Source organism: Rattus norvegicus, chromosome 14 (assembly GCF_036323735.1).
Source record: "Rattus norvegicus strain BN/NHsdMcwi chromosome 14, GRCr8, whole genome shotgun sequence".
NCBI lineage: Eukaryota > Metazoa > Chordata > Mammalia > Rodentia > Muridae > Rattus > Rattus norvegicus.
In genome coordinates, this window is record NC_086032.1 from 50,786,496 (window position 1) to 50,804,012 (window position 17,517).

General features: G+C 36.7%; 1 protein-coding gene across 1 annotated transcript in view; it reads right to left on the bottom strand.

The window, feature by feature from the left end:
* Positions 1–17,517, bottom strand: part of Dthd1 (death domain containing 1) — a 103,524-nt gene that overhangs the window by 12,802 nt on the left and 73,205 nt on the right. The window contains 1 exon segment of the mRNA XM_063273758.1: positions 8,050–8,068. Coding sequence (XP_063129828.1) covers positions 8,050–8,068 — 19 coding nt within the window.

The following is a 17,517-nucleotide window of genomic DNA, read 5'->3' on the forward strand; positions in this document are numbered from 1 at the left end:
TTCTTTGTGTTCTAACACCAAGGTAGAGTTACAGGGCTAACAGCCCAAATTAAAATCAATCAAACAAAAACACTATCTGATAGCAATGATACAAGAATGATAAAGTATGTTTACTGTGGCGTATCATAATACTTAGTACAGCATGTTCACTGAATCTGAATACTTATTTTGTAGCATAGTTTTCATAGAAATTCTATGAAATAATATAAAACTTCCATTAAGAAAAAGTATATGTTTAAGTGTACTATGCTGTAACACTTCACCCAAAATCAATTTGGATATATCAACTATATGTTAGACTCTTGAAACCTGAAATATAAATGTCAATTTATTTATATTTTTAATTTAGCTTATGTGTATGCTTGTGTTTGTGTGTGTGCTTGTGAGAATGTATGCACACAAACATGTTCAGATGCTCTTTGAGACTTTGGTGACAGCTGTCATGGAGTTAGGAGTTGCAGGCATCTGTGAACCCACCTATATGGGCTCTGGGACCTAAAATATGTTCCATTTTACTAAGCAGCAAATGTTCCTAAACACTGAGCCATAGTACAATAGAATCTGCCTCTCCATCAAAGAGTGTTGTATGGACTGAGGCTGGAATCAAATTTCTTTCCAAGAAAACATGGTTATAATACTGCAAAACCTCGGTCTCTTTAAAACTCCAATTTAGGAGATAATAATATTCCCTGACCATAATATTAGTCAATAATTTTGATTAGTAACCATGTACTAAAAGTTAGTCTAAGAAGTTAAATACTGTAATCTATGCAGCAGAATTTTGTGTGTATCTCATGCCCTAGTTATACATATTTTACGAATGAAGAGAACACATATAAAGAAAGAAAAACATTTTTGCCCAAAATGCACATTTGAAACGGTAAACATACCATTCAAGCTAGTATCAAGCTAGAAAATCAGATCCCATACTTTTTGCATATAAAATGAATATGACTCTTCAGACACACCAGAAGAGGGCATCGGATCCCATTACAAATAGTAGTGAGTCACCAGGTGGTTGCTCAATTGTTGAACTCAAGCCCTTTGGAAGAGCAGTCAGTGATCTAAACCGTACATCCTACACTGCATCCACCATTCATATATGCCAGCCTTGTTTCCCTGGACTTTAGGGCAGTATTAGATGGAACAAAGAAGCCCAACTCCCAGCAAGTACTCATCACTTATGACCTTAAGTGAAGTATTCCCTCTTTTCCTCTTTCCTCACTTAGCAAGCAGGAATAATAATACCTGTTTTCCTGTGACATTGAAAGGAGTCATTGAATTATATCATGTACCTTTAAAGCATTGCACAGTGTACAATGGCATGTTCAAAATATTAGCAGCAATTATTGTGTTTTTAATTACTACTTCTTGCCTATTTAAAAGAAAGTTCGCTTATATAAACAAAAAGAAACTCTAAAAATAATTGCAATTAAAACAAAACAGCACTGCTAAATTCCGTTGCTAGCCAAGATTTCTGAACCTGAGAGCAATTGGCAGCAAAGAACGGAGTTTTGCAAGTGTTGGAGACATTAACACCAGCCACAAGATCAGAAAAAAAAAAAAAAAAAAAAAAAAAAAAACCTAAAAAGAGAACAACTGACTTCCTATGTAGATTTGTTTTTTAATTAAAGATAATTTATATATTAACTTGAGAAGTAAGTGAAAACACTATCAGTAATTCCAAAGGTTGAGGTCAAGCAATGGGTAAAATAAACATTCTTTTTATTTCCGGAAATGACACTGTTCAGTGTAAAGAAGTATGGACAGCAATTGTGTCTTTTAAGCTCAAAAGAAAAATTCAATGGCATGAGAGTCATCAAGATAACTCTATCTTCTCTTCTAAATCAAAGAAGGTCCGATCTAGCCTGTTTAAGAGATGGCTATAGTGTCTGCTCAGTAGATGTATGAACTGAGTCACTACCTGAATAGAACCAAAAAAAAAAAAAAAAGTCACCAGCATGTTCATGACTGACTAAGCCTTAAAAACCAATATGAATATGGAAGGTTGTTTCTGTGTAGGAGCTGAGAATCTTCAGGTGAAGAGATTAACTCTCATCTATGACTCTATTCCAAAGCTGACTTTCATTAAAAGCATTCATCCAAGCATCCCAGAGGGCTCTAGAATTGTCAAACACCCCACTGGGACAAAAGAGACAACTTGCCATTTTGGTAGAAGTGACAGGCAGGAAGCACACAAAGGTTTGGCTTATACAGGCATAGGCAGAGATGATAAAGATAAAAGAACGTTCTCCTAGCTGCCTTGGCTCCGGTAACATTGTACTACTGAGGTACAACATCTACTTGAACTCTTCTTGAGTTCCAACTGGGAAACAGAAATGATACATATACTTCCACAGTGGGCTTGAGGACAGATTAAAACTCTATGCATATGTTATAGCTGTTAGTTTTATAAGATTCCTAACAGTGGGAGTGGGTTTGTTCCTGAGGCTCTTTCCTGCTCTTGAGACTATTTCTCTTATTGGGTTGCCTAACACAGCCTCAATATGATGACCTTTACCTTGTCTTATTATATCTTGTTTTGTCTTGTTGTGTTGTTATCTCTTGGATGTCTGTTCTTTGTTGTTGTTGTTGTTGTTGTTGTTGTTGTTGTTGTTGTTTTTGCTTTTTTTGTTTGTTTGTTTTTTGGTTTTTGGGTTTTTTTTACATCTCTATTAACTTAGGTATTTTTTATTTACATTTCAATTGTTATTCCCTTTCCCAGTCTCCAGGCCAACATCCCCCTAAGCCCTCCCCCTCCACTTCTATATGGGTGTTCCCCTCCCTATCCTTCCCCCCCCATTACTGCCCTCCCCCCAACAATCATGTTCACTGGGGGTTCAGTCTTGGCAGGACCAAAGGCTTCCCCTTCCACTGGTGCTCTAACTAGGCTATTCATTGCTACCTAGGCAGTTGGAGCCCAGGGTCAGTCCGTGTATAGTCCCTGGAAGCTCTGGTTGGTTGGCATTGTTGTTCGTGTGGGGTCACAAGCCCCTTGAAGCTCTTTCAGTCCTTTCTCTGATTCCTTCAACAGGGGTTCCATTCCCAGTTCAGGTGTTTGCTACTGGCATTCACCTATGCATTTGCCATATTCTGGGTGTGTCTCTCAGGAGAGATCTACATCCAGTTCGTGTCAGCCTGCACTTCTTTGCTTCTTCCATCTTATCTAATTGTGTGGCTGTATATGTATGGGCCACATGTGGGGCAGGCTCTGAATGGGTGCTCCTTCTGCCTCTGTTCTAAACTTTGCCTCCTTATTCCCTGCCAAGGGTTTTCTTATTCCCCTTTTAAAGAAGGAGTGAAGCATTCACATTTGGTCATCCTTCTTGAGTTTCATGTGTTCTGTGCATCTAGGGTAATTCAAGCATTTGGGCTAATAGCCACTTATCAATGAGTGCATACCATGTGTGTTTTTCTGTGATTGGGTTACCTCACTCAGGATGATATTTTCCAGTTTCGTCCATTTGCCTATGAATTTCATAAAGTCATTGTTTTTGATAGCTGAGCAGTATTCCTTTGTGTAGATGTACCACATTTTCTGTATTCATTCCTCTGTGGAAGGGCATCTGGGTTCTTTCCAGCTTCTGGCTATTATAAATAAGGCTGCTATGAACGTAGTGTTATATGTTGGGGCATTTTTTGGGTATATGCCCAAGAGAGGTATAGCTGGGTCTTCAGGTAGTTCAATGTCCAATTTTCTGTGGAACCTCCAGACTAATTTCCAGAATGGTTGTACCAGTCTGCAATCCCACCAACAATGGAGGAGTGTTCCTCTTTCTCCACATCCTCGCCAGCATCTGCTGTCACTGGAGTTCTTGATCTTAACCATTCTGTCTGGTGTGAGGTGGAATCTCAGGGTGGTGTTGATTTGCCTTTCCCTTATGACTAAAGATGTTGAACATTTCTTTAGGTGTTTTTCAGCCATTCAACATTCCTCAGCTGTGAATTCTTTGTTTACCTCTGAACCCTATTTTTTTTATCTTTATTAACTTGAGTATTTTTATTTACATTTTGATTGTTATTCCCTTTCCTGGTTTCAGGGCCAATATCCCCCTAACCCCTCCCCCTCCCCATCTATATAGGTGCTCCCCTCTCCATTCTTCCTCACATTATGGCCCTCCACCAAAACAATCGTGTTCACTGGGGGTTCAGTCTTGGCAGGACCAAGGGCTTCCTCTTCCACTGGTGCTCTTACTAGGCTATTCATTGCTACCTATGAGGTTGGAGCCCAGGGTCAGTCCATGTATAGTCTTTGTGAACCCCATTTTTTAATACGGTTATTTGTCTCCCTGAAGTCTAACTTTGTAAGTTCTTTGTATATTTTGGATATAAGCCCTCTATCAGTTGTAGGATTGGTAAAGATCTTTTCCCAATCTGTTGGTTGCCGTTTTGTCCTAACAACAGTGTCCTTTGCCTTACAGAAGCTTTACAGTTTTATGAGATCCCATTTGTCGATTCTTGATCTTAGAGCATAAGGCATTGGTGTATTGTTCAGGGAATTTTCTCCAGTGACCATCTGTTCGAGATTCTTCCCCATCTTTTCTTCTATTAGTTTGAGTGTATCTGGTTTGATGTGGAGATCCTTGAGGGACATGGAAGGGAAATAGATTCAGAAGAGAGGCAAGATATGAGAGAGCTGGGAAAAGTGGAGGAGGGGAACCTGTACTCAGTATATTGCATAAGGAAGAATCTATTTTCAATTAAAAAAATGAAAGAGTAAAATTGCTGAGTCCCTTCCGGAAGGGGTGGCATGGGCTGGATTCAAAAGACAGTGGCAGAAGTCAGATGCTCTGATTAGATTCTACTAGGATCCTGTCTTTTATTAGTCAAAAAATAATGAAAAAGAAATAGTCACTGAACATAAAACATAGCTAGCTGGTACTCATTAGGGAGGCAGCAATAGTATTGCAGCCAGTTTTTGTCATCGACTTATAGAAATGTACTTAGAAGTATTTATTTGAAGATGAATGTATATGTTATTTTATTTGCTTTAAATGTTTCCCACATGAAGAAATAGTACCATCACATCAGGGCATAAAATTATGGGAGAAATGCCCATAAAATTTATTTTATGTACTTTATTTTCTGAGTTTTGTTGCACATGTATGTATATACCAGCACACACAGGATTTTTAAATAAAGTCATTAAAAGACACCAACATGAGCTAATATCCTGCTCTTGCTGTGATATGGATACTCTGAGAAGTCTATAATCAGCATAGAACTTCCTGACTGCCTAGGAGGAAATGTTGCACATTTACAATGAAAGGAAGTACTACCACATGGAGAGACCTCAAGGCCAGAAAGAAACTACTAGTCAAGTAAGCTCTTTAGGGAACAAAACATCAACAGTGTCCAGAATGTTCTTGGTTTTCTTTTATTTTTTTTTTTTGTTCTCAAATCAAGGTAGACCTCAAAAGTAGATAGACTGAGCAATTAAGCTCAGAAACGAAAGCAATGTGCTACTAATGTGGAAGTACATTGAATCCTTACTTCTGCTTAGCTTGATTTGTTATTTTTAAGCCTAAGCTTTTCTGTTCAGTAGATTTTACTCTTGCTCCCTCATTACTTTACTGTGGTTTGAAATTGAAAAAAGGAATATTGTTATTTCTGAGGAATTAATTTCATTATAGTTTTGACAATAAGAATAGTCTTAGCAAGAATGATTAAAGTCATTGGTTTTAGAGAAAGACAATGCTCTTAGTTATATAGAAGCTAGCCTGGGGTAGACAAGGGCACTGATCATAGCTCCTTAAGGGAAAAAAGTTCCAATGGGCTAATATTAAGAATAGAGATAAATTCGATTCTAAATAACACCTCCTAAGTAAGTTAATAAAATACTGCAGTGATCATAAGACAATCCATTATGCTTGTCCTTGTCCAAAGCCCCTTTCTACATCTTCCTTTATCTCCCAGTGTACTTCTTTCTCTGACTCCACCTATACTCAGAAGTCTTGTTGACTCCAACCCTCTTTATCTTTGTTCTCTTCTTATTAGCATTGTCATCTTGTTCATGTCTTATTTAAGTAGCTGTTTGATTTACTGATAGTATTTCATATCATGAATTCATTTTCATTGTCTATTACAATGATACTACAAACAAAATTTTACCAATTGCTTGTTATTAATTATTGCTATAAAATTAAATTTCTATAAAATCCTTATAAAATTAAGTTTAGTCACAAACTAGACACCAGGGATTTATTTGTTTACTATATACTGTATACTGTTTCTCTAGTTTGATAGTTACTTACGCATGTTTTCTATGTCATAAAATCCATCACATCTTCCTGATTAGATACTCAGACGATCTAAATATGGAATCCAAATCCCTTCATAATCGCTCCTCACTTTATTTCAATGTAAAGTTTCCAAGTCTTTCATTCAAGCCTCAAAAAGGGATTCATTATATGTTCTTGAAATACACCTGGTGCTTTCCCATCTTCAAGTTTCTTTTCATACCATGTCACTTTCTCTGTGCCTTTCCAGATTCAAACATCCTCAATCACCTTGTTCTCTGACATTCTGATATTTCCTTCGCATGTGTATGGCTGATCATTTTCTGAGGAGATGCAATGCCCATGACTATTCACCCCAGATAGGAAACACATGAAAGAACAAAGTATAGATGGCATCAATGTTCAACTTGGTAAACAGGTGCATTCTACTGGGATTACAGACAGAAATATGAAGAACAAGTTACAAAAGCAGAATAGCTCAAAGATAACTGTATCACCAAACCCTACCACAGCTTGAGAGACAATTCACAATGCTGAGAACCTGGAATGCACTGCATAGCCTTCAGGCAGCTTGACAGGTTGAAGTGTCTTTTCCAGTTGCCTCAGCTGGTTCAAACTTCTTCCAATCAGAACAGTCAAAGTCAATAAAACGAATGGCAGTTCTTGCTGGCAAGAATGTAGGGTAAGTGGGATATTAAACCATTGCTGGTGGGAATGCAAGCTTCTACATCCACAATGGAAATTGGTGGTGCAGTTGCAATGAAGTTGGGAATAGAGCTAACCAGATTCAGCTAGACCCCTAGTAGGCGAATACCCAAAAGAAAACTCATCCTTTTACAGAGACAGTTATTCAACAATGCTCATTGCTACTCTATTCACAATAGTCAGATATTGGAAAGATGCTACTTGTCTATCAATTGATAAAGAAACTACATTTGTACAATGGTTATTACTCAACTTTTAAAACAAACAACAAACAAAAATGAAATCATGAAATTCACATGATGAAATTCAAATAGATGGAACTAGAAAAATGATTCTGAAGCAGGCAATACAGACTCAAAAAGACAAATATGATATGCATTTTCTTATATGTAGATATAGTTAAATCTTCAATAAGCAGACTACAATCTGTGTAACAATAAAGGCTAGGTATAAGTTTGAATGAATGGTTAGATGAGGGAAGACCTGAAATACTAGAATTAAATGGGAAGGGTAGGGAAAGGGGCATGTAGGAGGGGATAGAGGAGGCATTAAGAGAAAATTTCTGGATTCTTTGGAGACTCGGTTGTGTCACGTGATGTATTTCTGGAAAGTGTCTTATGTAATGATATTTTTCTGAATCCAATGTGTAAGGATATTTCCTTGAGAACAGACATGAAGTGTTTTTTCTGGATGCTGTTTAGAGAAAGAGTATGGTGCTGTAGTGTACACTTAAGACAACATTTGATGTTTAGAAAGAATATAAATATAACAGACAGAGAGGATGCCCTTGCATTGGTTTGCCTTGCAACATTTCATTGGTCTTTGCTGATCTTCTCTTGAAATGACTTTATAGATAGATATGTAGCAAAGAATTTCTTGTATTTCAGCTGCTTCTTGCCACTTCCACAGATTTGTGCCAACTAGGCAGAGCCTGGCAGTTCCTTTTGGATTGAGCCACTGCTACAGATTCATGCTCGGTGTTTGCCAATTGGACTGAACTGGAACTACTGATTCATGTTTGATATTTTGGACTGGACTGCAGATATCCTGACAATGATTTGTATCTCCCCAAACACTACTTCTAAACAGGTTCACATCACCTTATGCCCTATTAATCATTTTTTCTTCCCTACCTTCAATCAGTAGGCTACAAAGGAGGTTGAAGCATGTAAGAGCCCTTATTAAAGTATGTTTTACAAAAAGGCATAGCTAAAACTAAAGGGCACTGAAGGAGTTTTATAGAAAATGAATAAAATGAAAAGTATATATGAATTAAAAGAATCAAAACACAATCATCCAATAATTATGGAGAAAAAGCTCCAATGAGACATCTCTCACCACTTAATAAAACCCCATTTCCAGGCAATGGGTTATATATAGTTGAGTTGTTGGCAATAGGGACTTCATGGAAACCTCCAACAACCCAGGCTACTGTCAAGGCTATTGCTTGCTCTCCAAAAACTAATGGTAAACCCTATTGCTGAAGATAACACCTACACACCTCATCTAACACAGAGAAGTCAGCCTTCTGCCTATCCACAGCCTTCATCTCTATTAGCTAGTGTTCATGGCCCTAGAATGCATTTTGTGTGCTACTAGAGGAGAAAGGTAAACACATTCCCAACACAAACCTGGTATTTGCAATGAAAACCTGCCTGCAAGATAGACTGATGAAAAAGTGGCACAAAAGCTAGTGAACTGGATTTAAGGCCCCTCCCGTGAGATGGGATTCATGCAGGACACTGATCAGATGCATGAGAACCTGAGACTATATAAGCCAGAAACCTAAGAGAAAACCAAATGTTATTTTTCTGATAGAGGAACATAACAATATAATGTCTGCTATACTCACAGATCAATGTCTCACTAAGTCATCATTATTATAGAAATGTCCTCCTTTGGTAGGTGGGAATAAATTCAGAGAGTCACAATTGGATAATGTGCAGAGTGAGAAATCTTGGGAACACTCATTTCTAAATAGGGTATATTCATCAATTCTCTCTGCTCAAAGCTTAGCGATTTCTGTGGAAAATTATAATAGCCTGTGGGAGTGCAAGGCAACAAGGAAAGAAGGCCTTGTAGATACAGCAGGGCTAATGCACATATGAACTTACAGAGACTGCTGCAACCTGCATAGGGCCTGCATAGATCTAAGCCAAACCTGAGTGTTGAAAGGGGAAGTGGACATAGCACCCATACCTAATCCAGAAGTTATATTCAGTTGATTACTGCATGTGAGGGAAAACAAATCTTGCTGGGTAAATAAGCTGCACTTAAGGACTAACCCAATGCCCAGTAGTGGATGGGCAACAAAAAATGTGTGCAATGGTATTTGGAGGGCTTTGTTTTTTGGGTTTTTTTTTTGTTTGTTTGTTTGTTTTTTGTTTCTTTGTTTTGTGTATGCTTCTTTTGTCTCATAATTCTTTACCTTTTTCCTATAGATCTTTTACTTATATGCTACAGTTTTCAATTTTATTTTTATGGAGTTTCTGTTTACAAACTTGTGTGTCTATATGTTTGTTTCTTGTGCTTTCTCTTTGGTCTTGTTTTTTCTGTTAATTTTGTACTCTTCTGGATCATTTTTGTTTTTATCTTATTTTATATTTCTAAATGCCTTTTTGTATTCTAATAATAACAAACCAGAAAAGAGTGGATTTAGATCAAAATGGAGGTGGGGAGGACCTGGTAGGAGTTGAAGTGGTTAAACTATAATCAGAATATATTGGATGAAAAACAAATCTATTCCATCTTTTAAAAAGAAAAAAAATGTTCAAAACTCATTTTATAAAGTGAATTTTAAATTTTCTTAAAAACCAAGTCTCTGATCTTTAGTTCAGAATACTTATCCCTATAATATAACATTTTAATTATTTTTTCATTTTTGAAATCAATCTGTCAGATTCTCTCTCTCCCACAAGTTTCTCCAGATCCTCTACCTCTCCCTACCGACCCAACTTTAAGTTCTTTCTTTAAAGAGAAACAAACACTCTATACAACAAAACTTTCCCAAAACAAGAAACCACTAAACAATATCAGAAAAGAGGGGAAAAACCAAAACACCAAATAAATGATCACACAAACAAACAGTGTAGTCTAATTATGTATTAGTCAACCATTCCTGAACATAAGGCTTGTCCTGGAATTGTTGACATATCCAGTGTCACTCTATTGGAGAAAACTGATTTTCACTCTCCCAGAAGATATAAGTAAAAGTTTACTTGTTAACTTTTACCCCAATATCTATGTTTCTACTCATATTTTCTTTTTAAAAATATAATAAAATTAAATACAATAACGTCAAACAAAAATTATCACATCAAAACTTATTGTTTTAATAAATTTTAATAAATTTTGTTTTAAGCCAAAATCGCTTCTCAGCCTTTTGGCTAAGATCAAGTGTAAAACAAGCCAACAGAAGGAAAAGAGACCACAGGAAAGGACTTGAATAAAGAAGCACTCAGTTACACACTCAGGAGATCCATAAAAACACTAAACTGGAAGCCATATTATATTCATTAAGAATAGTGCAGACCCATACACACAATGTGCATGCTACTTGAGTCTCTACAAGCTCATATGAGCTTTACTCATGTAGATTTACGGGGCCTTCTTCTCTTGATGTTCTCCAACCCTTCTAGTTCTTATATTCTCTTCTTCCTCTTCCTAGGGTTCCCCCAAGTTGCAAGGGGAGGACTTTGTTAAAGACATCTCATTTAAGAAGAAGTTTGTGTCCCAAGGTTTCTCATTCTCTGCATAATTTAACATACTATTTCAGTTTATTGAGATCTTAATGAAATCATCCTCTGCACAACATATACATGTTGCTGAAATTGACTTCAATATAGAAAACATGTAACGAAGGCAGAAGAAAGTGAAAAACTGTTGGAAATTCAATGTTTCTGTAAAAACAAAACCCAAATTACCCTTTTTGTCTGATATATATGTATGTGTGCATTAAATATACACATTAATATATATTAATTAAATTAATTAGTTAATTTAGTTAAATAATTAATATACAATATTTCCTAACTTGTTTTCTTATTCTCTAGCACCAGGTTAATGAATTTTGCTTTTTAAATCAATACTTATATTTATTCTGAAAATTTACACATGTATCTAAATCATTATCTTCAATCCCCACTCTTTTAACTTCTCCTTGGTCTCCCAACACATTTTCCTTCCAATTAATTTTCTATTTACTACCCCCTGAGTTCATCTAGTGCTACCCATATGTGCTACTGACACTTTTGTTTTTAATCTTAATATAATTACATAAATTAACTACATCTGAAAACTGTAAGCAATGCTAAGGTGACTGCGACCACAATAAAATTTCTCCTATCTAGAATCTTCTAATTTACTTAGTTAAGATCCGTTTTGCAGTTCATGTTCTTAGGAAAAAATGCATTTTTAAAATCACTCTTAGCAATGTGGTGTGTAGGCAATGGAAGTCTCAAACTGAGAGAAAGTGATGCTTTTGATAACCTAGCTCTTGCCATAGCACGTTCACAGTTCCTTCCTTTAACCTATTTAATGTGGTGGAAGAGCAAACATGACACTTTTTTTAAACTAGAAAAGTCATGACAGTACGTCATGAATTCACAGGGTCTTTTTGTTTGTCTTTTTAAAGGAAGTTTAGTCTCAGCAAAAGTTGGGTCGGTGTTGTTTATATAAGCCTGCTACTGAGGTATTACTCAGAACTCCAGCCTCAGGTAGACTCTAGCTATGTCCATGATGGTATTCAAAACAAAACCACTAAAAATGTGGGAGAAGTAAAAGACCATCATAACTGAAGCTAATGAAATATAACCAAATGTAAACAGCCATCTGGGTGATTTCAGAAGCACCAAACATTCTAACTACTTCCTTCCACTTAAAAACTCGATTTTTTAAAGGTGCTTTCTTTCTTTCAGCATACAAATGCATGTAATATCAACAAAATGTTCTGGAACATTTCTGAAAAGAGTTGTTTCAGACACAACTTAGAAGTGATTTACTGGAAATGATGTTTTATGAGACCTCAAATTTTCACCTGTATTGATGACATGGTCACTTTCAGAAGAGCATCTTGATTACCAAGGACCAGTAAAACCTCCAGACCTTTTTTTCTAACCTCAACTCAACTTCTTAGCCACCATATGAACAGTATCCATGGTGCTTTTCCTTGAAGGCATCACAGAGTCTAGATATTTCCTATTTTCCTTACTTTAGCTGATGTTCTCCCAGCTAAACCTAATCCTATAGAGTTAAAGAGGTTTCTTGTTTTGTGTTGCTCCTCTGCCCAGAAGGTAACTTATTTTTGGTCTTTCATGACTGTCCTATTTTAACACACATGTCACATGTCACCAATTTTGTTCATTCTCTGATGATAATTTGTTTCTTTCCTTAACATCTCACTTTCTCCTCTCATTTTAATTATCTATAATATAAGCTTTATTTATCAATGCATTTATGCAACAAGCACTTCTTTCATCTATATCATCTATGCCGAGCATTTTTCTACAGCCTTGTTACTGAATAATCAAGGAACAGAACAAATTTCCCTTGCAGTCACAGAGCTTACTGACATCCTTGCTATGTCAATGTTTCTACAATATAGCTAACATGTGAGGCCCCAAAGCTTTAGAGTGAAACACAGTTAAAGCATGTAAGAATGTTCTAGAGTGTTGGGATAAGAGGTCAGAAATATATCTGCTATTAAATAGATTCAGCGAAGGCTATATGTGGAATGTGAAACTTGACCTAGCAGTTTGAGCTGTTCTGTATAAGCTAGAATCCTGAAAAAGTTGGTTCTAACATATGTGCTGGCAATTAAGTCCAAGCAAGAAAAGAATGAGTCTTCCTTCTTCCAATGTCCTTGAGTGGAAGGACAGATTAAAGGTATCAAACACCATTGGATTTTTCTCAGGCTGGCCTTGAATTCAGAAATCTGATTGTCTCAGTCTTTTGGAATTAAAGGCATGTACCACCTTGATGGGCCTAAGTTTCTCATGGCCACTATGCCTCAAGATCTCCATGTTATAAGATTTGAGTTAGAAGCCCAAGTGTGCCTTCTATTTCAGGACTGTAGTTCATTCTATTTGTAGTCAACAAGGAATAAACAAGACACTTGAAACATATTTCCCACACATAAATGGAACTTTTGCTCTGAGAGAAAACAGAATCTTTGCAGTGTTTCGAGCAGACATGTGATCTGAATGATACTCTGAAAGATACCTTGCCCTCTAAATCAGTGGTTCTCAATCTTCCTTATGCTGCAACACTTTAATACAGTTCTTTATGTCATGGCGTCCCCAAACTGCAAAAAATAATTTTCCATGTTTGTTGCTACTTCATAACTATAATATTGATACCTTTGTGAATCATAATGTAAATACTTGATATATAGAATATGTGACCCCTGTGAAAGGGTGGTTCAACTCCCAAAGGTATCATGACTCCCAGGTTGAGAACTGCTGCTCTATAAGCAGGATGGGGATAGAAGGGCAAGGCAAGGTTTAGATTATGATCATTATTCTTCCTTGTCATCTTAGATGGATTTGTTATTCCTGGTAAAATCCTCTGGTATCTGAAGGGTATGTACATTGAAGTTGGACTGTGGAAGACTGACTCTGAATGTGGGCTGTAAAATTCCATGGGATAGGGTGTCCAGACTGAATTAAAAGATAAAAAGGAAATGTTAGACCCAGTATTTGTTTCTCTCAGATTCTTGAAATATATCAATAGGAGAATACCCAGTGCTGTACCAATGAACCACCCTTTCCAGCAAGTCTTCCTGTCCTGATGGACTCTCACCTCTAATGGAACAAGAACAAGTCCTTCTTTCCTTAGTTTGCTTCTTATAAGTTCACAGTGACAAGGAAAGTACATATTATGACATTTATACAGGAGCATTTTTGTATGTTAGACACTTGGCATAACAGACATGGTTTTTAAAGGAATTAATATAGGGATGAGCAAAATGTGAATGTTGAAGGGTATAAGATATCCTCACAAACAGGAAGCAAACAAGTAAAAGTTACAGATGATCTTCACTTTTTGAGGAACCTCACAGGACATTAATATTTTAATTTTGATTGCCTGTGAGCAAATTTATACATCTTTATATACACACACACCACATAGTAACTGCTTTATGACACACTGTGTCTTTGAGATGCTTGTTCTTCAAATATTCTCAAAGTCTTGAACTCATGGTTATAAAATATATTATGTTAACCCTTTAACAATCACCTAGTTCTCTAGGCCTTCCCAACATACTAGGACAGACTTGCTTGTTGTAAAGGTTAAATGTTAGTATGTTTTAAACTATGATCATGGTCAGGGTAGAAGAGCTTCAAACTGTTTCTTCTAAGTAGTGCTTAACATTATTCTTGTACTTATAGAAATTAGAGCCCAACGTTTATTTTTTTAAAAGTAGTTACTATTTGCCTTTTGTGGGTACTTCTATATACTGTCAAGTGAAACATTTTAATTCTCCTTAAATGAGCTGGAGTGTCTTTAATTCTAAATTTTGTGGAAGAAGTCTGTTCTCACAAAACAAAGGTCCTGGTTTCAATTCCCATTTAGGTATTCACCGATTATAAAAGAGGAGATACGCTTCCTCAACCACAGATTCTTTCTCAGCCTTGTGAAACTTATTTGCAAAAGTTTTGTGTAAAAGTTACAGCCAAGAGTGTGAATCTGGAAAACCCTATACAAACCCATCTGTGAAGAAAGGAAAGGACAGATGGCATATTGATAGTCAATTTGTCTACAAAAAGCAGCAGATATTTAAGATGTTCTATCTTTAAAGGGATGGTGTACTTTCAAGATGATAAGTTTCAAGGTTGAACACATTTAAGACGTGTAGAAATGACTTGATTGACCTAGTTATTAAAAAAAAAACATTCTGAACGTGTGCATCTATCAAGCACTGTATGGCAAAGTTGAGTTGAAAAGTGTACATCTGTTTTGTCAATTGCACCTCTCCAACTGAAAGCTCTCAATAAGAGATTTCTTCTCATGAATGAGACCAAAACAGGAGAGGTAGGGAGAGAAGAAAGAAGGAAATATGAGGTGGAGGTGGGGAGAATAGAAGGAGATGGAAAGAAGGGAGGAAGAAAGAATGGTAGGAAGGATGAAAGTAAAATAGAAACAGATGGAAGGAGGGAGGAAGATAGGGAGGAATGGAAAAAGGGAGGGAGGAAGAGAGATTCAGAAATATCCTGTAGGCTCTTTTACAAGATGTTTATGTTCATTTATGGAAACACTGGTGTGTTCCCAGTTGGAACTATGTCTTTTCTAGCTATATGCTTATGATCAACTTTATAGTACCAGGTCTTTATTCTTTCCTATGGAGTGAACATAAGCATCTTGCATGTCATGTTACTATTGCATCAAACATGATGGAGAGCTGAGTGAGGCCATAGACGAGTTCACTTTCCCAGAATAGCAGCACCTTCAAGCACTACGAATTTAAGCAGAGAGAGAGAGAGAGAGAGAGAGAGAGAGAGAGAGAGAGAGAGAGAGAGAACAATTCATGCTAGTTCAGTTGCATCTCAATCTCTGTGTCATGCAACCAAAGTGTGTAGTGTCTTCTTGACAGGGATTATCATTTTTTTCTGGTGGGCCACCAAGAGCAAAGAAAATAAGCTTTAGCATTTTGGAATGTAGCATTTATTAGTCATATTTTCATACTTCCTAATACTTCCAGAATAGCCTCCCATATACGAAATGCACCTCCATTCCAAATTTTTAAACTCAATTTTTTTTAAGTGTGTAGAGTTTGGGTAATCCTGTTTTTTTTTCTGTTTTTTCTTTATTAACTTGAGTATTTCTTATTTACATTTCAAATGTTATTCTCTTTCCCGGTTTCCAGGCCAACATCCGCATAGCCCCTCCCCCTCCCCTTCTAGATGGGTGTTCCCCTCCCCATACTTCCCCCATTACCGCCCCTCTCCCCAACAATCACACTCACTGGGGGTTCAGTCTTAGCAGGACCCAAGGCTTCCCCTTCCACTGGTGCTCTTACTAGGCTATTCATTGCTACCTATGAAGTTGGAGCCCAGGGTCAGTCCATATATAGTCTTTGGGTAGTGGCTTAGTCCCTGGAAGCTCTGGTTGTAAACTCAATTTTTAAAGGTATAAAAAATAGGTTTTTGCATACTTTTACATGTGTTTTTAGCTTTTGGTAGTCACCCCAATCCCCAGTCAATTTCCCAATCTTATCTAGGTGGACTATTTTCATGCTGAAGCTGTTCATATTTTGTTATTTATTATTCATTCTATATTTATTATCCCCCAGGCCTTAGCGCTCTTCTGCCAATGCTCCTTTCTTCATCCCTAGTAGATAATTATATTTATACCCATAACTAGTTCTGTTTTCAGCACACAGCAGAAATGTACCCTTTGGAAGAGGGTGGCAATTAATGCAGAGACTCATATTTGATCAAAATCCTGAGAATAAATTACAAATAAGAGTACCTGGTTTAAAACAAGACATTTCACACATATATGCACAGACAAAGGCCCAGATAATATTACAGAGGAGAAATAATATAAGGAATCGAGCATGGAAAATAGTACAATAAAATTCTGCCATAGAGATTTGACCTTGAAGTCATAGTCATGAGCAAAAGCTATGAGTATTTACTTGAGATTGGGTTCTCCAGCTTTCCACCGTGGATGCAGGGGGTACTCATGAGGCCCAGTCTCTTTGAAAAGAGCTAATGACTGTTAACAGGTGCTAGAGTAGAGCCTGTATCATTTTCTCTAATGCTGTAAGCACTAGGGAACTAAGTGGAAAGAAGGAAGAGACTGGAAGAAAAAGAAGGGGGTAGCACAGGATAATAAGAAGTATGAAAGTAAGAATAATAAATGGTATAAATGGTGTGATATATATATATATATACATAAGAATAATTTAGTCTTCACCTGTTTAAACACACACACACACACACACACACACACACACACACACACATAGATACAAAGTACATTAGCAGATAGGCAATGTATCTGTATTAGTATTTCTTGTTGAATGGTAATCACTCAAAATGTCAAAGTAATTTCCACAGAAGGTAATAAAACAGTGAGGTTGAAAAGTATTGAAAATTGTATGTTGAGAGACAATAAGCAAAGCATTGTAATGGAAGATGGAAGCTACAACAACAGGTGAAGTTCCGAATCTGTGACCTGTGCATATCAGGAACACTGAGCTCGGGATAACAAGTGAAGTCCAGACAGCTTCCTGAGAGATGTCACAATGAGGCAGAGACATGAGAGGCAGATGAGAAAGAAATATGTGTCTAGGTCAAAGCAGAAAAATAGCTCCTAATACATTTGTGATGATCAGATATAAACTTTTACAGAGGAAATCTGTATAAGCTTCTAAGTTAGCTAACTTGACTAGTTCACCTAATTATTTCATGAATCATGCAGGCCACAGAGGAAATACAGATCAAGGAAGGTTGAGTCTATGTCAGGTGCTTTTTTTTAATACAGTTCCTTTTTGTATGCATAAGTTCTCTCTTGCAATTGTCTGACCCCGTGGAATTAAATTCCTAATCCTTTCTGCTAGGAAGGTCTA